Genomic DNA, 25973 nt, shown 5'->3' with positions numbered 1-25973 from the left:
TTTCAGCATACGAGTGCTTTTGTTTTGAAATCACTTCGGTGAGTTTCGTCTGCGCTCTTATTTATTAAGGCAACTTCCGGTAGCAGAATATGAAAAAACTGTAGTTTTTTTGTTTCTATTTTCTAGTGATTTTATTTTTTGTTTTGAGAAGTAGAAAATGAAAATCATCCCGTTTTTTAAGTTTAGTAAATCCCTTTTTGACCATGATAAAGAAAAACGCCTTGTATTTCAATTTTAAAACGAAAAATCAAATATCCAGTCGTCTTTTTTTTTTGAATATCTTTTGTGAAAAGAAAATCCAATGACCAAAAAATATACTGACCCATGTTCTTAGTTAACTTGTGAGGCTTACAACGTGCACTTTTACTTAAACTAGTTTGATGAAATGCTGATGTAGGTGGCAATATGTGTTATTTGAGACTTCCCATTGGCTCTCCAGTACAAAAGGAAATGTACTAACCAATCAGAACTCAGGATTGTCTTATTGTCAAATTAATTAAATTAAGATGAAATACCGGATGAAGCACAACGTTTAATAACAACAAAAATCCCTAAACAGCATCACAGTAGGGAATAAATAGTTCTGCAAACATAAACACATTTTTCAATTTACAATGAATCCTAACTACAATATCATCACAAAAACTCATTTTGTAAGTGAAGGTTCCTTACAGGTTGGAGAGGTGGTGCATCACTCTTAGTTCATTGAAACGTTCTTAACTCGCACCATCTGATTATTTATTAGATAGAAACTATTAAGGACATGTCATTTATTCACTAACAGAGAATAGTTTTCAGCCCTGTTAGCAGGTTTGTGGCTAACTGAGCTCATGTCAAAGTCAGCAGCCATGCTAGAAGCTCTGTGGCTAACTGAGTTAGCTCAAATAATGTTAGCAGCAGCTTACCATAAATGAAAAATGCTAACTTACTATGTTGCTATGTTCATCTTAATTAGCATGCTAACATTGGCTAATTAGCAATTAACACAAAATACAGCTGAAGCTAATGCACTAAGTAGTTTTAAAGGTAATTGGTCAGAAAAAGACATTATCTTTAACTGCTTTTGGCTGGAGTTCATGGGTTTACCCAAGTATTTATATTCTTTAACATGTCACAGCAGCGCAAAAAAACGTACCATTCAGGCATAGCTTCTAGCCTTGCAGTCTCATCATTTAACTAGCCCGGATTGGCGGATTATCTAATTTGCTCATTTAAAATGTGTCGAATTGATTGGATGTAAATGCCATTGTTGGTTGTCTTACAGCCATTTGTTTTTTTAACACTTTTTTTTAATACACGAGGGAGGTGGCAATAATGTCAGAAACTCCTGGTATCTAAAACTCAAAATTACTTGGTAGCCTGTAGTTACAGTTTGAATGATACGTGTATAAGTTTCAATAGGGAAATTAATGATAGCTGAATTCCATTTAGTTACTTTAGCTTTAGGCTTCTGGATCAATAGAACAAAGCTATCATTAATGTTATCAGAAAAACCTGTGTCTTTTCTATTATGATAATAACCCCCAGTATTGTTTACACAATATTCTGGGATTTATCCAGCAAATAATATTTCAGACCTCCTCCTCCAAAATCGTAATTTTGGGCTTGGAAAATGTTGAACGAGCATTTTCTCAAATTATTTGTAATCCTTTGTAAACTAAACAACTACAAAAATAAATGTGTAATCCCCTGCTTCATGAAATGATCAAATAATCATGGTGGCAGTTCCCTGTCCTCACCAATGTTAGTTTCAACAGCTTTGGTGAATTATTTTGTAAAACAGGGTTCTTTATCATAGCTTTTTTTTACGAGATCCTATTGTTGCCAACAATAATAACATTAACACGTACTGATGGATACCTTGTTGTCTCTTTGATAACTCCTAAGAAGTAATGATTGCTGGCTGCATGGTTTTCTGATTGTAACTGGTTTGGATATTTTTCCCTTCTGCTGATGAGTAATTCTAACTAATTCTTCTAAATAATAACTTTGTGTGAATCTTCGGGGAAATCACAGTGTTATGTGGACTAATACGTTGCACCACATCCTGAAACATCACAGTAAAAACGTAGAAATATTACAGTGTCCCAGTAGACCCAACTCAGGATAAATGAGACAAACAACCACACTCCTGTCCCAGCGCTTCATCACGCTACTATAGAACATATCACATAACCCCCCGGCTTCTACATATTTTATAGCTGCATGTGGTTCCAAACAACACACACTTCCTTCATTTCCTCGCTGCCAGCACCCTGTTGGTTAGTGGGCTTTCGTGGCAATTGTCATGTTAATCGTGGGGGTAATAGGCGCCGCTGATGTAACATGGACTTCTGTCTGAAAGAAGTACATCTGAAAGAAAACATAAACATTTATTGTTATCATTATGTAATATTATTCTGTCAAGGTTGAATGTGTAAGCCGTATGAAGCCGTCACTCACCTTACAGCCGACAGCCAGCAGCGTATGCAAAACCACTATGGTCACCACTGTAGCCACTGCCATCACCTTGGTGTCCTCGCGCACAACCGGCCAGAAAGTGAGGACCAGAACTGAGCCAGAGATCACCATTGCAACCAGGATCAGTGTCCAGCGCAACCATTCAAAGGGAATGATCCACAGAACCTGGAGAAGACAGCACATTGCAACCATCCTGTGACTGAGTTTTGATTATCTCGCCAGCTTTCGGACTGATCTACTTCACGTTTGGCATGTGTGTTGTTGTGGACTCGTGGTAATGCAGTTACCTCGCCTGCCTGGCCAGCAGAAAGCTTGGCTATGTTCGCTAAAGTTTTCTCTCGGTCAAAATGGCCTGGAGACTTTTTTTTTCGGGTTAACTTGTATAGGTCAAAATATTCACTACTTGCACTAGTTTGGTTAATTTTGCCTTTACTTGATAACTAGTTGCATACACTTTGTTACATGTTTATTAGTCAAGGCACAGATGTTGACTCGTTAACTTGAGTTAAGCACTTATGTGCACTAAATAAATATTGACAAGTGAGTTTTGGTCACTAGTTTAACTGGTTGAACATACATGTTAACTAGCAGGTAATTTTGTTGTTAGAAAGCTGAACACCACAATTAGTCACAAACAAATAAAAAAGGCCAATACTATTGAACCGGTGTTCTACAGCCGCTCACTAGTACTGGGCAACACTTAACTAGTTAAAAGGAAAAACCCAACATGTTGGAGCCAGACTAGTGAGACAAAAATGTATTTTGCTAGTCAACTAGTGAGAAAAATATCATGGTCACTATTTAACTAGTGACAACCTTTTTGACTTTACTTGCTATCTAGTGAGATACAGTTTGTGTAACCACTCCAGTAGGGTACAACAACTAGTGTACAACCCAGTTTAAAAAGGAAAATAACACTACTCGCCTAATATACTGATAAAATAATTCATATTTTTCTTAATCTGTCCAAGCATTTCCTGAGATTCTGCACATCATTATTTTAATTATATCCAGGTATCCAGCCCTCTTGTCTTTGTGTTTCTCATGAACATCAAACAATGGAGCAGATCAGACAGTTGAGTGACAGTCTTTTCAATATCACTTCGACACGATACATTACATTACAATTAGCTGACGCTTTTATCCAAAGCGACTTACAATAAGTGCATTCGACCAAGAAGATACAAACTTGAAGAAAACAGAATCATATAAGTACATCAGGTTTAATAGAGGTTTTCACTACTTTCTACAGTTGCTGTGGTGCATTCTACAGTAAATTCTACACTACATTCTACAGTAAACCAAGAAGTAATCCTGAACAAGCACTGAACCTGCTAGCAAAACTTTAAAAGGTAATAGACTTACCGAGGTTGGGATGTAAATGAAGAGGGAGTAGCCGTAGACACACACAGTCTCCAGGAATGAATAGCCTCCGATCTGCCTCTCAGCCCCTTGCCGCCAGGTCAGGAAACCCCATAAACCAACGGGCACCAACCAGGCATACATGAAGATCACGAGTGCAGCTATCGTCACTGTTAGCAAAAATCAGGACAAAGACTGCAGGCTCAGCATGACTCAATACAAGTAGGAAAAAACTACTGAGGTCAATGTAACCTTGTTGAGGACTGACCTCTGTGGAACTGAGGTCTGTAGTGGTATGAAGGGTTCCCCTTCTCACTGAGGAAGCTGGACAGGTTTCCGCCGATCGCTACTGAGAACACGAGGGTCACACAAATCCAGAACGGACCTATAAACAAACACAACTGTTCATGAAGACTTTCTGTAATATTGTAAATCTCATCATGATCAAACAATCTTCCTCCAGCCTAAATCTGAGTCCCGAACTTGGCCCTTTAAAGCTGTAAGAAACAAAAAGATGTTTGGAAGATGTTCTGTGCCTTTTGATTTTTATTAGCATATATAAGGTTGTTGTTGTGTTTTGTCCAAAATAAAAAAGCCACTGGGTTGTACTCTTTGCCTCAGTATGTTTCCCAACAAATGCGGGGATCTTAATTACGTTGCATCACTTCATATGTATTTGCGATAAATATAAAACCTGTCAAAGAGCGGATGAGCTCCTGCAGCCAATGCTTGCGCCAACGTATTGACCTCTGTCTTTCCTTGGAGTCCTGCCAGCGGAGGCCAAGTGTGGTTCCTGCAGCTTGGGCAACGCTGGAGCCCTCATTCCCGTGCAAGGGCAATGGAGAGGACACTTCATCGCGGTGTTGTAAAGGCGCCGGGGAAACAACACGGCAGAGCGAAAGTCTACGAGTTATAAGCTCCAGTCAGATTGGCATAAGACGGAGCGCCACGGGTCCTCTGCGTCAGTGGGAGGGATCATCGTGCCCCAATGGTCATCTACCGCCCGCCTCAAGCCAGGCTGCCCCTGGCCAGTTATGTTCTGACCCGCCACGTCTATTTCTTCGATGGGGTGGTCGCAGCAAGCATGGACGTTAAAATCTCACCTACCAATCAAAGAAAAACACTAAACCAGGGATGGGGAACCTTTTTCCTCTCAAGGGCCATTTACATTTTTTCAACATCCTCCGAGGGCCATACAAATGATTGGCCTCTGCTTAAAATCACAGCCCATTCATTTGGCCTTTCTTTCATTCTGTGCAAAGAAAAAGCAACCTGTTAATCCAGATATCTTACCACGACTCGCGTATGCATGCACGGTTGTGGCATAACCACCACAACAGAAAGATATGGAAACAAGATGTGTGCAATTTAGTTTCCTATCAATGTGAACATTATTTAAGTGGGGTGGGGACCTAACCTCCTCTAGGGGGGTCTGGGGGAAGATTTTCTTTTTAATAAATGTTGAAGTTAACTCTTAAGCCCCAAGCCTGTTTTTCAGGTTTCAGGCTCAAAAATGACATTCCCAGAACAAATGACCATATCTTCCCTTCTAAAATGGTTAAATTAATAATCTTTTTTCTCAAAGTAATGATAAACCTTTGAGTTGGATGTAGAAAAGTCAGAATCAATATAGATGTTTTTTTTCTTTTAAAGAAAATTCAGATTGAACATGGTAAAAAACTGTAAATTATAGTGTCCGTCCCAAAAATATTTTGTACTTACAGTGAAAACTAACCTTGGATGATGGGTTAGACTAAAAGCTTTAGGAATCCAAAGTACAACATATAATAAGTACCCTGTATCAAGATTGATGCAAAACAAGTGATATTTTACTTTTTTAGACGGACTTAGCAAAAAAAACCTCTTCTGGGGCCATTTGGGTGGATTTTCCTTATCTCTGGCCCCCATTCTTCGATTTTGACATGTGACGTCTCTTTCTGACCGTTAGAGCCAATAGAATCGAAGGGAAATCGTCCCGAACACACTAGTGATGGGCATTTCGAATCCCTTCGGGGAAACAAATCTTTTGATTCAGTTCACTTTAAAGATTCGTTCACTGATTCGTTCACCGGTTCGCGAACGAGTTCTGGTGATTTGCACGTTCGCGAACGATTCGTCTTTGTACTTAATTTGTTCAGTGAGTCTTCACTACTGCCGAATTCCGTACAAGAAGTTTGCTGGCGTAAAATGTATGATATTAAAACACATTTTACACTTCACCTTGTTGCCCCATGAATTATGCTCTGGGAATAGGCTACATATTATTTAAATTTTAAATTGTAATAAATCTCATCATTTGTGCCTGACTATACGATGTATTACAGCAGGCTAGCACGTTATACTTTCAAACCCATGCACTTACTATGTGGCCTAACTTAAATCCCAAAGCATTAAATTCCATTTGGCCGAGTTCATATATCCTCTACATCGGTGACAATTTATTCATATTTTATGTACCCATCTATGTTTAACTTTAGCTAGCGGCTAAGCTAGTGGGACGCTACGGAGCCCAGCTATCCGCCCTCTGAAGCTTTCTGGGCCGACAGGGGGAGGACAATGTCCCGCTAACGCTGTGTGTGTGTTTCACATTAGCGGGACGCTATAGAGCTCGGGTATCCGCCCTCTGAAGCTTTTAGGGCCAACAGGGGGAGGAGAATACAACGCTGTGTGTATTTATCCCTAAGCTAGCGGCTAAGCTAGCTGGATGCTACGGTTCAGGTATCCGTCCTCTGAGGCATTTATGGCGGACAGGTTGAGGAGGATGTCCCGCTCCTGTGTGTGTGTGTGTGTGTGTGTGTGTGTGTGTGTGTGTGTGTGTGTGTGTGTGTGTGTGTGTGTGTTAGGGCTGAACGATCTATCGTTTTAGACCGAAAATCGCGATCTCAGACAACACGATTTTGGGATCGTCAAAGCTGCGGTTTTTCTTGGTGCATAATAATAATAATTTCGTCAATAATTTCACATGAATGCCCAAGGCTCTGTGCCAGCTACCAATCAGAAAGCTGCAGCCTGCGCTTGACCAGATGACGTGTTCTCCACCCCAATCAGTGTGTAGCTCGTCATTAAATTTCAAGCATGGCAGAAGCGGGAGCAGAAGCGGAGCCGACTAAATTAATACCAAAAAGAAACAGCACGTCGGTCATTTGGCAGTATTTTGGATTTGAGGATGATGATGAACACCAGAAACAGGTGATGTGCCAAACATGTCGTGTAAAAGTGGCTACATCGGCTGGCAATACCACCAATTTACATCGCCACTTGAGAGTTCACCACCTGAACTTGTATGAGCAGTGCATGGCGAAAAAGAACCGTGAAACATCAAGCAGCAGCCATACTTCGGCAAGTCAGCCAACAATAACATCATCGTTCGCCAGTGTGACGCCTTATGAAAAAACTAGCCGAAGACACAAGGAGATTACCGCTGCCGTAACGACTTACATATCGAAGGACATGGTGTCTGTAAACACAGTGACCAAAGACGCATTTAAAAGTTTGCTACGCACAATGGATAAGAGGTATGTTCTGCCCTCCCGCACATACTTCAATCAAGTTGCCATCCCACAGCTCTACACAGAATGTAAGGCCAAAGTTCTAAATGATCTGGAAAACACGGAGTTTTATGCATCAACTACTGATCTGTGGTCAAGCAGAACGAACGAGCCCTACATGAGTTTGACCGTGCATTTCGTCAACGCCAACTTCGAGTTGTGTAGCCGCTGCCTGCAGACAGCATACTTCCCCACTGACCATACAGGGGAGAATATTGCCATGGGGCTGAAGGAGTGCTTGGCCAACTGGGGTCTAAAAGAAGAGGCCCAGACGTGCATAACAACAGACAACGCTACAAATATGATCAAAGCAATGGAACTTAACCAATGGACCAGACTGCAGTGCTTCGGACACAGGCTGCATCTTGCAATTGGTAAGTACAAGAATGTGTGTTCGTGCGAGTGTGTATGTTTACAAAGTTACTACAAGTGTGAGAGTTCGTATTATCCTCGCAGAGGCCCTAGTCTCTGCTATATTACTCTGCCCTCAAACACAGTTGGGAGGGGGGAGGGACGAAGCGGCGAGAGGTTTGTTGTCAAGCTGTAGTTAGCTGACCAACTGTTAGCGCAATGCTACTTTAACATACTGTTTATCCTAGTGAGAAAAATGAACCCTTTCATGGGTAAACTTTAAAACCTCCCAATACTGCTTGCTTCTGTTTAATTGCGGATTGCCGAGAGATGCAAAGGCGGTCTCCCCTATTTTTGAAGCCCTTACTAATGGGTCAATGACGTTTTTGTAGTAGCAGATGTCAGGGTGGTGCAACCACAGCTGATGCCACTATATTACGAATTAAATGATTTTTAGTTTTTTAGTGGAATATCTAAAAAGCATATTCCTTGCTTGTACATTAATTACCAATTACAAATTAATTTATGGGCAATAACTTACTGTGGTAGTACCACCTGACGTCTGCTGCTAAAAAAACGTAATTGAACTTAATACAAGATGACAACAGATGTAATCAATATGTTATGAATTCTGTGTTATGAGCTATCCTTATGGCTTTTCATACTGTAATACATGTAATGTTTTCCACTAGAAAATGCTGTCAAAGATGATCAAAGAATCAAACGGGCCACAGGACTTTGCAAGCAGCTGGTTGCGGTCTTCACTCACAGCTGGAAGAAGAAGAGGGCATTCAAACAGGCACAGCAAGACTTAAACCTACCTCAACAGTCACTGGTCACTGAATGTCCGACACGATGGGGCTCCCGGCAGAAAATGATTGGGAGGGTGTTGGAGCAGAGCAAGGCACTGTGCCAGGTTCTGTCTGAAGACAGGAAGACGCGGCACCTGATCCCCACTTGGCAAGATATAGATGTACTTGAATCTGTAAACAATGCCCTCGGTCCTCTTCAGGAGTTCACAGACGCCCTCTCAGGTGAGGACTACGTAAGCGTGTCATACCTGAAGCCAGTGCTCCATCTCCTCAGAACAGCAACGCTTGCTGAAACTGACCAGGACACGAATCTCACCAAGGAGATCAAATCAAGAGCTCTCCACTACATTGAAGAGAAATACAGCGACCCAGTGACACAGGAGCTCTTGGACATCACATCCTTCCTTGATCCAAGATTCAAGACAAGCTACATAAGCGAAGAGAATGTCCCATACATCAAAGACAGAGTGAAGATGGAAATGGAACAGGTGGCACAAAAGGTAAGCTGTCCTTTTTCTTTGTTGTTTCAAAATAAAACAAAAAGTTGTATTTTTAGTTTTTTTTAACTATACTCTACTGACATTTTAAACTTTTAGACAAAATGCCTCGTTGGTCTTAATCAAAACTGATAGCAAAACATTGATGCCTCTTATTACTGTGTGTTGTAGGAGCAGAGGGCTTGTGTCACAACCCATACCATGCCCCTGAGTGCAGAAGAAGAACCACCATCCACCTCTACAAAACGAAAGCGGTCACTGGGCAGCTTTTTTAAGACCAAGGTGGTCCCTGCTTCCTCTACTGTGCAGTTGGAGGATACCATTAAAGCAGAACTGGACAACTACCTCATAACTCCTACCATTGATGGAGAGCAAGATCCACTGGCCTGGTGGAGAGTGCACAATGTCAACTTCCCATGGCTTGGCAAGTTGGCTCGTAAGTACCTTTGCATACGAGCAACGAGTGCACCATCAGAGAGACTGTTCAGTGCCAGTGGCAATATTGTCACATGTCAGCGTGCATGTCTGAAGCCAGCAAAGGTTGACATGTTGGTTTTCTTGGCCAAAAATCTCTGAAGGGATGAAGGGGAAGATTTATTGATTTTTGTTGTTGTTCTTCTGCACTTTGCCCTGAAATCTCTTATCGGCACCTTACCCTGACATGTCTTTGTTCCATTAAAAAAGATGTTCACTCTTTTTTACTTATCTTTTGTATACAGACTAGATGTAAAATAATTTAACCAGTTTGACATCTTTTCTTGATGAGGAAAATGTAGGGTAATTTAAACTTTTTAAATTATGATTATTATTATTATTTATTTTTACTACCTTTACATTTCACTTCCTCTTGCCACTTTATTTGAAGAAGAAGCACAGGTTTCTGAATACACGGGTTGAATATCTGTAACTGCTGCTGATGTTGATGTTCATAAGCTAGCTCCTTTGAGCCATTTTGCACTACTTTTAAGGTAAGACTTCTTTTTTTGCTCCACTTTGTTGTTATAATTTATAATTTGTATGTAGCCTACGTTATTTTACAAAAGTGCAATTATTTTGATGCTGCTGAGCCATTGATCTTTTTAATGCTTGATATTTTGTTAATAAACAGTCTTGCATTTGAAATCTGTTGCCAGCCGTTTTCATTCTTGCATTATCTTAATGAAATTCATTGTTTTAATTAATTTACACTGAAACTTGATTTAAAGAAAATAAATCGTGGTTGAAATCGAAACCACAATCTCTGCCAGAAAAATCGCAATTTCAATTTTTTCTTAAAATCGTTCAGCCCTAGTGTGTGTGTGTGTGTGTGTGTGTGTGTGTGTGTGTGTGTGTGTGTGTGTGTGTGTGTGTGTGTGTGTGTGTGTGTGTGTGTGTGTGTGAGCTCAGATAAGAGGGCTCTGATTACAGTTTCAATCCTCTGTCAAACTGCATGTTTTCACATGATAAAATGATTTCCTGCCACAGGAGTTTGACAGAGAATAACTGAAAAAGTACACAGTAAAATAACTTCATAGTAGCCTACTTTTGGTAGAAGTCCAAATACTACTGAGTCCAACAGTAAAGTAATTCATTGTATTTGTGGTAGTTGTCTAACTGAGTCCAACTCTGTGTAGATGGAACATCCAGTATTTCGGAGGGGCCCTGACGGGACCCTCCTCTTGAAAGAATGGGATATAAGATAAAAGAACCGCCAGTTCTTTAAGTTCGTCGTTCGCAAACAGCTTCTCTTTAGCTTTTGGCGGAAGCCGGCGACTCAAACAAAAAAATAGTTTTGTGGGAGGAATCAGTTCTTCTCGTTCACTTCAAAGATTCGTTCAAAAAGAACGAATCGTTCGCGAACAACCCATCACTAGAACACACTCATGTTTAAAAAAAAAAGTGGCGTCTTCGCGCATTCAATCTTTCTACAGAGCGTAGGAATGGCCTGCTCTGATGTTTGAAAACGGAATTGCAGTTTTATTTCTTATAGATTATCAGAACATTTCAAAGGGGACACAGCCACATTGGATATTAACCTTTGGATTAACTACAGCATCGTTGTTATCGTTTTAATGCCATTGAAAACCAGTTTTGACCAGACATAACCAAGGTAAGCCATGTTAGTGTTGTAGGCTACCTAGCGCCACATGTTTTGATGTACGTTTTTGTTGATAACGTAGCGAGTTTGTATCTTTCAGTGTTAAGGTGGGCACTGTTAGATTATGTGTCTTTACGATCATAAACGATGTGTTGGATGTGCAGCTAGGATAAGTAATAAGGGAGCTAGGAGTGATTTTCGGTGCAGTAATAGGTTAGCATTTTTCGCTCTGAGCTAATTCAAAGGCTCACTGTTAGCATTGTGTGTTTTTTTTAAAAGAAAAATGAAAAAGATCAGTTAAATGAGTTTTTCCCCGTTATATGGATATAAAATATTCATAGTTTATTAAATATTAAGGTTCCTTAGACGTTGTTTCCTGCAAATGACACGATTTTGGCCCCGGAACCGGGTCCGTGGAGCTTAAGAGGTAAAAGCATCAATCTGGTGCACTTTGAGAGCACAACATTAGGAGATCTATGGATACATCTCTTAACACCCATATGAAACTGAACTGTAAGCAGATTTATTTTTCTTTATGGATATTTTAGAAATCACTCCCCTTTCAAACTGTATTCTTGTTTTTTTAATAACAACTTTCTTTTACTGTTATATAGTATTTTATACCTGTTTACTTTATTCTCTTATTTTTTTATAACTATAATGATCATATAAAGATGTCCCTTTACCTCACTGGTTGTAGAAAAAGCTTCTTATATTCGTTAGCATAGCTAGCTAACCAGAGGCTAATAACAACAAAGTTATTGATTGTACGATTAGTATGACAGATGAACAGATCGCCACTGGGCTTTCAACTAAAGACACAGCCACGCAAAAACTGCGGCATGTGTACGGCTCCTTATGGGTACTGCAATTAGGGATCGATATCGTTTGAAATGTATCGATTCCGATTCCGGTTCTGCTTATCAATTCCGGTTCTTATGGATTCCCCGTTTCGAATCCAAAATTGTAAAAGAAAGAGAAATATCTTTATTTTTCTAAGCTTTAACTGACATTTTTACAAATAAAAAATATACATGCAATACAAATGTATTGCACAATAGCTTAAACCGTTTGAAAAAAAATGAAGGGCGGTGCCGACCGTCAGCGTACCGAGCCGGCCGTTAGCGGCCCGCTGTCTGCCGGCCGTTCTGTGATTCTCCAGAACACACATATGGCCAGTTCTCCCTTACCCTGGCTGTAATACACCGGGTCGCCGCGGCGCAGACGGACCCGGTGGAATAGAGAGTCTACCGCGTTTTGGAACCGTTAAGCAGAACCGAAAGTGTGTATTTTGTATGGGTACCCACAGGGGCGCCATAAGGGGGTGAAAAGTTAGGACGATTCTAAGGGCCCGTGACTGACAGGGGCCCCAAACATTTTTAGAACATTAAGAAAAAATGTTTAAGTATCCTTTCATCAATCATCAATAATTAACTTAGTCTAAGTTCTCTGTGGGTCTCAAACGGTTTGGTCACCCTTTATGTAAACACATATTTCCATTTGAGGGGGGAGTGATTGGTAAAATATGCATGAATAATAAAAAAAATGTTTTAACTAGGTGAAAAAAGGTAAGATAAACTTTAAAAACTTGTTGAGAGCTAAAAGTAGTCTTTGCTGCTGCCTCAAAGAGGAGCAGGGGGAGAGGAGGGAGACGGGTGAGGCTGGTTCAGGAGCCCAGACACACTCACAACTATAAATGAACCAAAAACAAATAAATAAACAAGTTTCAATGTTTTTTCATATTGGATATGGTGTGTTATTGGTTATGGCCATGTACTTATGAATTTTATGATTATTTAAATGTATACAGTTCTGTTTCATATGGGTGCAGTCTCTTTATTTCCCCCTCAAAGTGCACCAGATTGATGTATTTAATTCCAACATTCATAGCCGTGGGAACATGTTTCAAATGGGGGGTGCTGTGGGGATGACACCAGGGCTGGTTCTGACCAATGTGCTGCTAGGCAAGATTTTAGCTGGCAATGAAAAACCTCTACAAAAGACCAATACACTGCAAAAAGAGAAATATATTGACATGGTGCACAGCTTATATAACAAGGCTTCAAATTTATTATATATTATAACATGTTTTAATTGGGGGGGTGAACTTCACATCCTCTCGGGGGGTCCGGGGGTATCCCCCCGGGAAGATTTTTTTAACATTTTAAAGTAAAATGCTTCAATTTGGTGCACTTTGAGCGCCCAATTAGAGACTGATCTAGGGGGTACAACTCTAAACACCCATATGAAAAAGATCGGTTTGCATTTTATTAATCAAATAAGTAGGTATGTGAACATTTCCAATAACCTACCTTAGCCAATAACAAATACATGTAACTTATTTTATTTGTGTTGTTCATTCATATATTATTTTACCAGTTAACATTTATTTATTTATGTATATTTTAAAATCTCTCCAGTTTTAAACAATATTTTTGGTTTACTGTCCTATAGTATACATTGGAATGATTTCAAACCTGTTTTTATTTATCCTAATAACTATAAAGGTGTGCCTTGGAAATATTTGTTGACATAAATTGTGATCAAAACGTTTGAGACCCACTGAGATAACTTCGACTAAAGTGAACTATCTAAGCCCTCAGAGTCCTTTACCTCACTGAGCCTCTCAGTCTGACAGGAGAGGACTCTCCCTCCACATTATTGTAGAAACAGCTTCTTATATCCGTTAGCGCAGCAGAAGCTAACAACAATCCCCGCCGGTACCGCGGTATCCCCTCTCTCTATCTCTCTCACTTTGGCTGTGAGCTGCGGGAGCCTGCTAAGCCAACATCCCCCACTTTCATCACTTACAGCGCCCATCGTACAGGGCAAATGGAAAATGTAACCGGGGTGAAAAGGGTGTTATCTTTACTTAATTATGAATGTTGTTACATCAAGGCTGAAAATTCGTTTTTTTTTTATTATATCTTGTGGAAGTGCAGATCCCCTGTCCTCCACCAGAGGGTGCTGCAGCACCCTCAGCACCCCTACTTCCCACGGCCCTGCCAACATTTAAAAAAAAAAAACCTTACCGGGGGAGCATGCCCCCGGACCCCCCTAGAGGATTTGAGGTCCACCTCCACTTAAAATATGTGCACATGGATAGGTTCCGAAATAGATTTGCACATTTTTTTTAAATAGTAACCCATGTCCATATGTTTATTCTGGGGTAGTAGATTTAAAGTTTAGGGCTATCACTATGGGCAGCAACGCTGTAAATATTGACAAATAAATCCAAGAAAATGGCACAAAAGAAAACTGGTAGTGGCCTGGCTGGGTGTATAATTCCCGGCCTGACTTATTGTCCCAGTCCAGGAATGTTAGTGTTATATCAAATAGTGGAATGGTGCAGTAGAATTTGCAGTCTGCAGTTATATTTTCACCGCTCAGTGTCAGTAAATATTGTGCGGTTAGTATTGGACTACAAGATAGATGCAAGCCTGTACAGGTAGAGTTATTTAAAGCATAAATGAGTCGGTTGGGTTCTGGAGGTGTGGTTACAGCAATTGTGCTTGGTTGGCGTGGCCTTTGCCTGGTGTTGGGGCCCAATGTGATATATTTTCATGGGGCCCAAAATCCCTGGCGGCGCCCCTGGGTACCCGGTACCTGGCATTTTCTTATCGGTTCTCATCTGGAACCGAGTTTCGGTTCCCAACCCTAACTGCAATGTCTGAAATTTCAAATGTATATCTCCGGCTGGGAAGGTGGAATGTTCGTACCTCGCCGAGTCTGGTTCTATCAAAGAGCAAAACTACACTTTCTTCTGGATGGGAAAAGCCAAAGATGAACACCGCACACACGGCGTAGGCTTTGCAGTGTCCAACAAGCTGGTGCAAGGGTTTGACACCCCTGTCGGTGTGTCAGAAAGGATCATTTCCCTAACGCTCAAGCAATCAGCCAGCCCAATACATCTGATATGTGCCTACGCCCCCACACTGCCAAGTGAAGCTGCGGTCAAGGACCAGTTCTACGACAGCCTGGCAGGCGTCTTGAACAAGATTCCCCCCCGAGGACTGCGTGATGCTGCTCAGCGATTTCAATGCTCGCGTCGGTACCGATTATATGGCATGGCCGGATGAAATTGGTCGCTTTGGTGTCGGGAAAATCAACGAAAACGGACAGCGAGTTCTCGAGCTGTGCAGTCAACATGGGCTCTGCATCGCAAACACTTGGTTCCAGCAGAAGCAATGTCGGCGGGTGACATGGATGCATCCACAGTCCAAGCACTGGCACCAGCTAGACTTAGCTTTGGTCAGAAGACGGGACATTGGCCTAGTCAGATGCTCCAGAACTTCGCTGTTTACTGCCAAGAACAAGGCGCACAAAGTGTACAAGCAACGGGAAACACGGAGTTCTCTCACTGCACTCAAGGATGTGCAGCGTGAACTTCAGAGGACAGCTCGATCCTGTGCTAACCAGTACTGGAAAAAGCTCTGCAATGACATGACAGGCTTCAGACACTGGTAACCTGCGGGAACTGTACAGGGGCCTGAAGAAGGCTATTGGGCCGAGAGCAAAGAAGGTGTGTCCGCTGAAGTCTGCAGAAGGAGCACTGATCACTGACACAGGGCAGCAGATGTCACGATGGGTTGAGCACTACTCTGAGCTCTATGGCAAACCAAGGAGCATCAGCGACGTGGCTTTGGCCTCAACCCCCAGCTTTGACATCAATGCTGTGCTGGACAACTTGCCAACCATGGCAGGGCTAGTGAACGCGCTGAAGCACACTGCTAAGGGCAAAGCTGCGGGCACGGACAGCATCCCGGCTGACCTGCTCAAATGTGACAGCTGCTTACTGCCACACATGCACAAGCTGCTCTGTCAATGCTGGCAAGCAGGCGCTTTCCCATCGGACGCCAAGATAATCACGCTTTACAAGAACAAACAACAAAGGGGACTGTAACAACTACCGTGGCATTTCGCTACTGAGCATGCTTGGCAAGTTCTTCTCCAGAATTCTGCTGGTGCAGCTCCAGAAACTGGCCGCTCACGTATACCCAGAGTCACAGTGCTGGTTTCGAAGTGGCCGATCTACAACAGACATGGTCTTCACGGTGCGCCAGGTGCAAGAAAAGTGCAGAGAGCAAAACAAACCACTTCACATGGCATTTGTCGACCTGACGAAGGCGTTCAACATGGTGAGTCGGTAAGGACTGTTCGCCATCTTGCAGAAACTGGGCTGCCCACCGACACTGCTCGGGCTGGTCAAATTGCTTCACGAGGACATGTCAGCAACGGTTTTCTTTGAAGGATCTACTTCAGACAGCTTCGCCGTTCGCAGTGGAGTCAAGCAAGGCTGCGTGTTAGCACCCATGCTCTTCGGCATCTTCTTCTCTGTTGTGCTGCATCATGCATTCAACGATCACGTGGACGAAGACGGCGTTTTCCTGCAAACGCGGTCAGATGGGTTTAACCTGCCCCGACTGCGCGTGAAAAGCAAGTTACGGAAGGTGCTAGTTCGTGAGCTCTTATTCGCGGACGACGCAGCTCTGGTGTCTCACAGGCGATGCTGGTCTACATCGCCTGATTGACAGATTCAGTGCAGCATGCTCTTTTACTGAACATCAACATAAAAAAAGACAGTTGTTATGCACCAAGCGGGAAGAGCAGCGTCGCCGGTAATGGTGAACGAGCATGTGCTGCAGACTGTTGACCAGTTCACGTATCTTCGTTCAACAATCAGCAGTGACCGGTCGTTAGCTAAGGAGATCCAGACTCGTATCGGCAAAGCCGCAACGTCTTTCAGTCGTTTGCGCAACAGAGCCTGGAGCAACAAATACCTCACAGAGCGCACTAAGACACGTATCTACCAATGTTGCGTGGTCAGCGTCCTGCTGTATGGTTCCGAGGCGTGGTCAACTTACGCGCGGGACGAAAGAGAGCTAAATGCTTTTCACATGCGGTGCCTGCGCAACATCCTCGGGATCACATGGCGGGACAAGGTCACGAACGAGGCTGTGCTGGCGCGCACGGGCAGCAAGTCAATATTCCAAACACTGAAGGTCAGGAGGCTGCGGTAGCTCGGTCACCTTCGCAGACTGCCAGATGGCCGCCTGCCAAAGGACATCGTATACAGCGAGCTGAGCGCTGGTTCCAGAGGCAGAGGACGACCACTGCTGCTCTTCAAGTATGTCGTAAAGCGTGACATGAAGGCCCTGGACATTGCGACGGATAACTGGGAGAGGCTGGCGGAGGACCGGACGAAGTGGTGCCAGCAGCTGCGCGAAGGTGGTGACCGACTTGACAAAGACTGGATTTGTGGACTTGCTCAAAAACGTGGACATACTGTATGTCTCTGATTGCACTGTACAATCTCTTGTAGATTTTCTTGCCAATATATAATATATGCTAACGATAAACTGTTATGTTGTCTCTGAGTTGTATGCTAACGGTGAACTACACCGTTTCATCTTTGAGCTATATGCTAATGGTAAACTACACTGTGTGGTCTTTGAGCTGTATGCTAACGGTAAACTACACTGTGTGGTCTTTGAGCTATTTGTTAACGTTAAACTGAAGTGTTATCTTTGAGGTGTATGCTAACGGTATACTACATATAGTTGTGCTTGAGCAATATGCTAATGGTAAACTACACTATGGTTTCTTTGAGCTGTATGTTAATGGTAAACTACACTATATGGTCTTTGAGCTGTATGCCAACAGAAAACTACACTGGGTGGTCTTTGAGCTATAGTCTAATGGTAAACTACACTGTGTGGTCTTTGAGCTGTATGCTAACGGTAAACTACAGTGTTGACTTTGAGGTGTATGCTAACGGTATACTACACATGGTTGTGCTTGAGCAGTATGCTAATGGTAAACTACATTGTGTTGTACTTGAGCTATTTGCTAAATGGTAAACTACACTATGATTTATTTGAGCTGTATGCTAACGATAAACTTCAAGTGTTTTTTCTGAGCTGTATGCTAACAGCAAACTACACTGTGTTGTCTTTGAGCTGTATGCTCACGGTAAACTACACTGTGTTGTCTTTGAGCTGCAGCAACTATGCAGTGTCGTTGTCAGTCTTTTTTCTTTTAACCTGCAACAGTACAGAGTCATTCCAAGGTTTGAAATCAAAAATAACTTTTATCCATTTTTTATTTGAAATAGTGTCACTCCTAACCTCAATCATTGTAGCCTATGACTATTAAAATAGCAAAAAAACATCTAAAACAGGGCCTTCATAGTCCAGACATCTTAAAGAATTATAAAAGAGAAATATAAAATAACACATTACCATACAGATCTGGGTTGCTCCTAAGGTTGTGTTTTATAAAGTTTCTTCCAGGTAATGGCATCAGTGACCCCTTCACTCTGTCCAGGACCTACATCACATGATAGGACGTAAAGCAAAACAAAAGTTATTTTTATGATAGAATATGTACATGTTTTTAGTTAATCTTGGTTTACCTTGACAAAATCACCATAATCATAGACATGCGAGTGTTTTTGCAGAGAGGTGGGTCTCATACCTGCACTGTGTCAACATTGAAGAAGGACTGATAGTACTCAAAGGTCCAGAAGCCACCCGTTGGTTTCTGTCCTCCTAACAGCTGGAAGCACATCAAGACATCGAACATCAAATATCTGCAGCAGCCCATGTCATCGTGTCATGACTCAACGGAAACTTTACTCACCTCTGAACTCTCCTCCTCACCCTCCTCCTCTGAGAGGTCAAGCTTCACATCCTCCCCTCCTCCTCTTCCTCCTCCTCCCCCTCCTGCTGCTGTAGTGCTGGTGTTTGAGGCAGACATACTGAGGGTGGAGGCCCCGGGGTCTGCAGACAACAGCTCTGCTGCTTCGTCAAACTCTACAAACATGCATCAACACACAGGTATTGAGTGATACTTGTGAGGGTACACATTACTAATCTAATTTAAAAAATAGTCCAAACTATTTGGGAAATGGATAATGTAAATTGGAGTTCTTAAGCAGTCAAATAAATGTTAGATATGACCAATGTGCCACTAGAGTTCACTGTAACTGATTCGATTGGATTACATGTTACATTAAGGAGCATTTTAAGTGTGTTTAAGGTATAACACACAAGTTAAAAATATGACAAAACATTTAAAATGGGAACATTTAAAAAATGTGAAAACATATATTCGCGCAGCGAGCTGAGCGCTGGTTCCAGAGGCAGAGGACGACCACTGCTGCGCTTCAAGGATGTCGTAAAACGTGACATGAAGGCCCTGGACATTGCGACGGACAACTGGGAGAGGCTGGCGGAGGACCGGACGAAGTGGCGCCAGCAGCTGCACGAAGGTGGTGACAGACTTGACAAATAATGGATTCGTGGACTTGCTCAAAAACGTGGACATACTGTATGTCTCTGATTGCACTGTACAATCTATTGTAGATTTTCTTGCCAATAATAAAAAAATTAAAAATAAACAGTAGAAAATATTTATATCTATGGACTATCTAAATAATACACACATACAATACACATAATTATTACTAATACATAATAATTAGTAGTCTTCAATAGCACAATCTACTAAAAATGTATATATTTATAAACAAACATGTGCAAATAAGTTGCTGTATTTTTTTTAATAAAGATTTGAATGGCAGAGAGTCGGTTTGAGCACACTATGCGCAAATTGTGCAGGGTAAAAAACAAAAAAAGGGTGACAATAAATCCACTGCAGAACTGAGGTGCTTCTAATTCAAATCATGTGTCCTTGCTTCTTGTGTATGTCTCACTGCGCCCCTGACTGTTCAGAGGAGATGACCCCCCCTTAGCCGGAGTCTTTTTCAGCAAAACACAGTCCTTTATTGTTAATCTGTTAAAGATTGGACTCTGCATTTTAGCCCGTTGTTTTGACATTTCACTTCTGTTTTACACCAGGAAAATGTAACTTTTTTGGAACATAAATAACTTTCATTTTTTATCTAATTGATGTTTCCTTCTTTTAAACTTGTTATCTAATTTACCCATTATCATGAATTACATCCAGAGAGAGCCTATAGTTAAGAAACACATTGTCAACTAATTTCCATTCAGTCATATGATGACACTGTTCTTTGTGCATTTGGTACAAGATTTGTTTTCATTTAAGAAATGCATACTTAACAAAATTGCCCCCAAACATTCCTTAAAATGTTGGGAGGCAAGCTTGGTTTAAAGGTTGCATTAGGAAGGATTATAATAGCAAAGCCATACATGCAGGCACGTGCACACATAGCCCCTTGCCCTTTTTCTTCCTCCTGAGAAATTGCCCTTTTTATGGGGTGCTTTTTTTTCTCCAATAAATGAATATATATCTAGCCTACTGCTGTTTGCGCACAGTTTCCCTTTCCAAAAAGATATTGATGGAATACAAAATAAAAATATCAGGTCAGGAGATTAGACTGTGAAGTTCCAATGCTCTCTCTACCCTCCCTCCACGTCTCGCGCACAGCGGTGCGGACATCGGCAGTCACTTCAGACAGACAGGTAGCGGCACCTCCACCCTAACTGTCACTTCAGAAAGACAGGTAGCAGCACCTCCCACTTTACTGTGCCATGTTATGCCGGCTTTTATTGGCTTGTTGGAAGAGTGGTGATGAACAAATTACTAAACTGCCAGTGCCTCAAGTTTACAGCTAATTAGCCAAAAGACAAAAACAAATATAGTTAACTAAGGTAGGCTACTAGCTAATGGATAAGTTAACTCAAGGTTTAGCTAAGGCAATTTATCATGGGTATTCAGGATAATGTAGCCTACTGTACTTAAGAGGAGACACTACAGGTGAATACAGTAAAATGTGTATCTAATAACGTCATCACAATTGCCACATTGATATGCAAATTCACGTTAATTAGTAGCCTACACTAGTAATAAAGTAGTCTACTATCTTATCTCTTATCTTAATTGAAATGCACTAATTTGCATGCAGTTACCAAGGCATTGCAGGTGAAAAGGATAAAACAAAAAACATATCACCTCACAACTTCCCCAGATAGTTACTTACGTCAAGTCAGTATTTCCCCCTGAAATGTTATTTTAGTTTAAATATGCAGATTAGCTTTAAATCTAGGCTATAGATTAATACAGACATGGTAGTAAAGCAAACACTATTTATATGTTTTTTTTAACTTTTCTTTCCATTAGAGTGAAAGAAAACATGGAAGCAAAATAGACCAAAATAACAAAGTGTGCAAGTACATGAAAAAACGATATTTTTGCCGATAATGTCCTTAAACAGTAACTTCATAATTTTGAATGTTGGCTGCTCATTTAATAACTATTAATTTGACTAGTTTGTTGTCTGCTATTGTGCGTAGTGAATACTAAAGAAGGCCATTGTCTCTGTGTTAGCTGATTATTTTGTAGAATTCTGTTGAGTATTAAACAATTGCGTGAGTGTGATGGTATTAAAATAAATTGGTCACTAAGTCAGAGATGTGCAACTATATTTAACTTTTTGATTTACATTTTTTTTAATTATAAATGATTATGGGAAGTGCCCTTTTTCTCACTTGCTCCCGCCCCCCAAAATGTCTATGCAATGTCAGTGTTTCCCCTACCATTGTCTTGGCGGGGCGCTGCGCCCTGCCAACGGAGCCCCGCGCCCTGCCTGAAATTCAAGCTGTTTTTATTTAGTTTTTTCTTTAAAAATAAATATATATAGCACCAAATTTCAACTGAAGTCATCTATCTACGGTCACTTTTCCCATTGAACATGTGCTCTTTTATTAAATAAACTAAACGCCATGTTATTTATCCAATGTGTTCATGTTTCAGTGTACACTGCTTTGCGTATTCACATTCTCCCTCCGCTCTGTTTCTGAAGGGCGGGGCTCACACACACACACACACACACACGAATGCACACACTCGCGCTCACAATCAGAGACAAGAGCGGAGGAAAGGAGGAGAACAACAAAGTGTAAAAAAGTCAAACAAATCTACTTTATTGGCACGAGCTCTGCTGTCTGCCCGTTTGTGTCCCCCCCAAGTTTCAAATTCGTTTATTATTATTTTTTAACCGCAAGCCGTTATCGTCACGGGAGAAGGACACACACAGCCTGCCCAGGTGGACGCGCGCGAACGCGACAACGAACGTAGCGTGCGCATTCTAAAAATAGCTCACGGATGGAGCAGGTAACCCGGTTTTGAACTACAGTATTGAGATGTGAGTTGGTTTATTCAGTAAATTAGCTCAGGATAATTGGATGTTCTGTCTACACCTGTTGATGTGAGGCTAATGCAGGACTTGCTAGCTTGATGCTACCGGCATTTAGCGGCAGTGACTCAACAAATTGCCACTTAAAATGTATCGTCAGCAATGTATGACAAGTAGACTGCTTGTTTAATGTTACACTAACACCAATAGCTCAATATGATCATAACACGATTGCTTTCATATCAGAGATCAGATGAGGTGGAGCTGCCTCCAGCAATAGAGGATGAGGCAGAGAGAAGCAGCAGCAGCACAGGGTTGCAGCAGGTATGTTATATGCTGTAGTCAGGTGATTTAAATGTATCAATGAAAGGAAGAAGTGTAGACAACATGATAAGAAGGGAATACAGTTTAAATTAAAGTAATACAGTATAGTGTAACACTGTACTGTATTACTTTTTAATGTCCAAATACATTTGTTACTGTACGATATCGATAACAATAATTCACAGCTCCTCTCTGCTCCAGAGGATAACAAAAATGTGGGCGCCCCGACATTTGTTTTCGAACAGCACCCTGCCAAGGCAGTAAACCTAGGGGAAACACTGCACGTCCCTGCATACATGTGCCAATCTGAGTAAGATTAATTTAAATTTCAGCCTTTACCTTGGAATTGCAGATCATTAGGACTGGCCATTGCTTCAGTGATCAAACAGCAACCTCATGCAAGAACTAGGAGAAGACACAGGTAAGACACGTTTACATACTAGGGATTCCTTTCTGTCAGTCAAAAATATGGTATTATACATCAATCATCTGTCCATTAGCCAATCTTCAACCTTACCAAGCAATCTCTTTAAAGTATAGATTCGAATGTTAAGAAATAATGTTTAAATTATAATTGTTCCTTGGCTTTGTGCTGAGAACAGGTTAAACCCACCTGTGCTCCTCGGCAGCAGGATGACCTGTGTGACAGCTGATCCGGGCTAACGCTGGGCTACATTCACACAACACTTATGTTTCTCATTTGTTTGAAGATTTTACAGAAGCCAAATCAAATATATCAACCCCAGTACACGTAGGTTAAATAAACGGACAGAAAATAACCACACACTGCTAGCATCTGTCTTTGTAGCGAGTTTACAGTCAGTCTGTTAACTTCCGGTACACGTCACTACGTAAACAAAGCTGTCACGTGAGCCATTTGAGTCTTTCTAAAAGGAGGTTTGTTGATTTAAATATATAATACTGTGTAGTTGAGTGACATATTAGATTCAATAAAATATCAATCAACGTTTGTTTCTAACACAATTGCACGATCTATTAAAAATATGAAAGCCTTTGGTGACAGAAAGCGGAACGTTTGCGAGGTAGAGTTTTCTGTCGGAAGATGAAAATGAATCACCGCGAGGGGCGCCATTTTGGCTCCGGCATGTGAGCTGTCTTCCTGACTATCAGCATGTTTGCTCTGCCTGAAGGTGACTGACTGCACTCGGGACTGAATTAATCTGGAATGGCTTCGTGGCGTGTATTGAGGAGGACGCTGTGCACGGCGGCGGAGGCAGCAGCGGCTCCGGTCCCCGGCAGCAGATGGGAGAGACTGAAGAAGAATAAAGTTGGTGAGAAAATCAATATGCTAATGCTAGCTATTGGAACGTTAGCGAGTGTAATGTAAGCTTAAGGTTAATTCAACGTTAAGGTGATGGGGACACCACTAGGTATCTCTCGATGTACAGTTTAAAGTTATATTCCATACTACACAGTTCACTTGTCATGTGTTTTGAGAAGCGACACACCACAAGACAGGTTTTGTCATGTGTTTTAGATGCCATTTTAACTAGCACATATAAACTAACATCTGCAGATGCTAGCTGAAATATGTTTGACATAGTGTCGCTTTTACTAGTCATGCCTTGGCTGTTATCACACCACACAGCAGCTGATAGTGTTTGCATAGCTTCGGTCCACTGAACAATCATTACATCTTGCCTTATCAAATATAAAATATATTTTAGTAGTTAATGATTAGCTCCTCCATCACAGAGGATGCTGAGAAACCTTTTGAGGGACACCGCATCCTTGTTGAAAACGTGACATTAATAATAAACATAGCCATATATAGACTTGTAATCCTGGGCGAAACAGTTGTCGTTGAGCACTGACACCTAAAGTCTATTTTTTTGTAATATACTGTTGGATTTAAAGGACAATCCTGAATGTTATACTTTATACTTTTCCATGAAGTAATTCAAATTAGGGATCGACCGATATGGCTTTTTCAAGGCCGATACCAATTATTAGTAATCAAGGAGACCAATAACCGATATTTGGAACCGATATACATTTGCAGTAAAATCTGAAAATGTTGGTGTCAAAATGTAGAATAACACAACTTCTTTGAAATGCCTTTTTATGTTCAATGAACTTTTCAACATCTCAAAACTGGTTTCCTCTCTGTGACCCTGAGTAAAGTAAATTAAGTTAAAAATAAAAACTACTAAAACTTGTTCTGAACTTCTGATATTTGAGTCTCACTCATTTAGTAGTCCCAATTCAGCAGCACCAGATTGTGGTGCAAAAGGCTCCACTAGCAGTCGTCCCAGCGCGTCACAGTTTCTCCGCTGCGAGACGCTACACACCCCTAGCCTATCAGATAGTGCTGTGGGCGGGACATTGCTCGTGAACAGTGGTGACTAGGGATGTAACGATATACCGAATATCGCGGTACCGCGGTAAATAAACTTCCCAATACCGTCGTGAGACTGACAAAATCTACCGCGATTTAAAAAAAAAAAAAAAAGATTTTTATTTTTTTATTTTTTTTAAACCTTTATTTAACCAGGTGGTCCCATTGAGATCATTGATCTCTTTTTCAAGAGAGACCTGTCTAACATGGCAGCAAGTAGGTTACAACATGGAAAAATAAAACGACAGATAACACAAAAGGACATCGTATTTACAGGGCTACATTTACACACCTAGAGACATTGACAAGTACCAACCATATATTTATATCTCGCCCTGTCAATAAGCCTGGCGTTAGACTTTTTCGCTGTCCGTCATTTCGACAGACAGGATCGTAAAATATCCGTCATAATCCCTTATTACCCATCGGGTCTGAAAAGTTCACGATAGAGCATGCTCGTGAACTGTCAACGCGGGGGGGGGGGGGGGGGGGGGGGCGGTGTTATGCCGTGTGTGCATGCACCTCGCGGGACGCGCACAGCGTAAAGCAAGACCTCCCAGACATGTATTGATCTGTACGGCAAAGTACGGTTTGGAAACTATATAATTTCCTTTTGGAGGGCATGCATAACACGGCATAACACCAGAGCCTGGCTGCGGGGAAACGTTGGCGCTGTTCCGAGTTTGTTCTAATCTGTCAAAATGACAGACTGCTTTCAGATTTTTCCGTCATTGTTAAATAAAATATTCGGTTAACGCGACCACTGGTGTCCCAGCAACATCAGTACCAAGCGAGAGAGTTTTTTCCAGAGCAGGGGATATTGTAAATGCCCAAACATCCCAGCTTATAAATACCTGGAAATGTGGACATTCTCATATGCCTAAAAACCTGTCTGATGATGCTGAGTGAGTGACTAGTGAGTTTGAGTTGAGTTACTTGAAAAACTAAAGTGAAACTTGATTTATTTTATTGCAGGGTCTGATTATTAAATGTCCTTGTTTATTTGTGAGATGCAGTGGCATAAAGAAAATGCTTACTTTGTTTGGTAGTACTAGTAGGTA

At 41.4% G+C, this 25973-nt stretch overlaps 2 protein-coding genes across 2 annotated transcripts; one reads left to right on the top strand and one right to left on the bottom strand.

Moving 5' to 3' along the window:
- Positions 1-519: 519 nt before the first annotated feature.
- On the bottom strand, positions 520-23416 carry yipf2 (Yip1 domain family, member 2). Its single transcript, XM_079645878.1, has 9 exons — positions 23167-23416; positions 22893-22958; positions 18749-18921; positions 18584-18664; positions 18349-18436; positions 4091-4207; positions 3826-3992; positions 2443-2625; positions 520-2352 (listed from the first exon to the last, which is right to left on the bottom strand). The coding sequence occupies exons 2-9, from the start codon at positions 22921-22923 to the stop codon at positions 2263-2265; spliced, it is 930 nt and encodes a 309-aa protein (XP_079502004.1). The 5' UTR covers positions 22924-22958; positions 23167-23416; the 3' UTR covers positions 520-2262.
- LOC307016665 (E3 SUMO-protein ligase ZBED1-like) lies at positions 4228-18342 on the top strand. Its single transcript, XM_079645877.1, has 3 exons — positions 4228-7744; positions 8414-9033; positions 9202-18342. The coding sequence occupies exons 1-3, from the start codon at positions 6898-6900 to the stop codon at positions 9604-9606; spliced, it is 1872 nt and encodes a 623-aa protein (XP_079502003.1). The 5' UTR covers positions 4228-6897; the 3' UTR covers positions 9607-18342.
- Positions 23417-25973: the final 2557 nt, after the last annotated feature.

Source organism: Notothenia rossii, assembly GCF_949606895.1.
Source record: "Notothenia rossii genome assembly, chromosome: 8".
Classification (NCBI taxonomy): domain Eukaryota; kingdom Metazoa; phylum Chordata; class Actinopteri; order Perciformes; family Nototheniidae; genus Notothenia; species Notothenia rossii.
Note: the sequence above shows the minus strand (reverse complement) of the source record. Positions and strands in the feature narration are given on the sequence as shown.

Bases quoted from the DNA above. Each gene is read 5' to 3' on its own strand.
- LOC307016665 (XM_079645877.1), top strand. From the start codon at position 6,898: ATGGCAGAAGCGGGAGCAGAAGCGGAGCCGACTAAATTAATACCAAAA. The intron at 7,745-8,413 runs GTAAGTACAAGA...GTTTTCCACTAG, and splicing joins CAGGCTGCATCTTGCAATTG to AAAATGCTGTCAAAGATGAT. The intron at 9,034-9,201 runs GTAAGCTGTCCT...TGTGTGTTGTAG, and splicing joins TGGAACAGGTGGCACAAAAG to GAGCAGAGGGCTTGTGTCAC.
- yipf2 (XM_079645878.1), bottom strand. From the start codon at position 22,923: ATGGCCAGTCCTAATGATCTGCAATTCCAAG. The intron at 18,437-18,583 runs GTATGAGACCCA...CATGTGATGTAG, and splicing joins TCAATGTTGACACAGTGCAG to GTCCTGGACAGAGTGAAGGG. The intron at 3,993-4,090 runs GTCAGTCCTCAA...TTTTGCTAACAG, and splicing joins CAGACCTCAGTTCCACAGAG to TGACGATAGCTGCACTCGTG.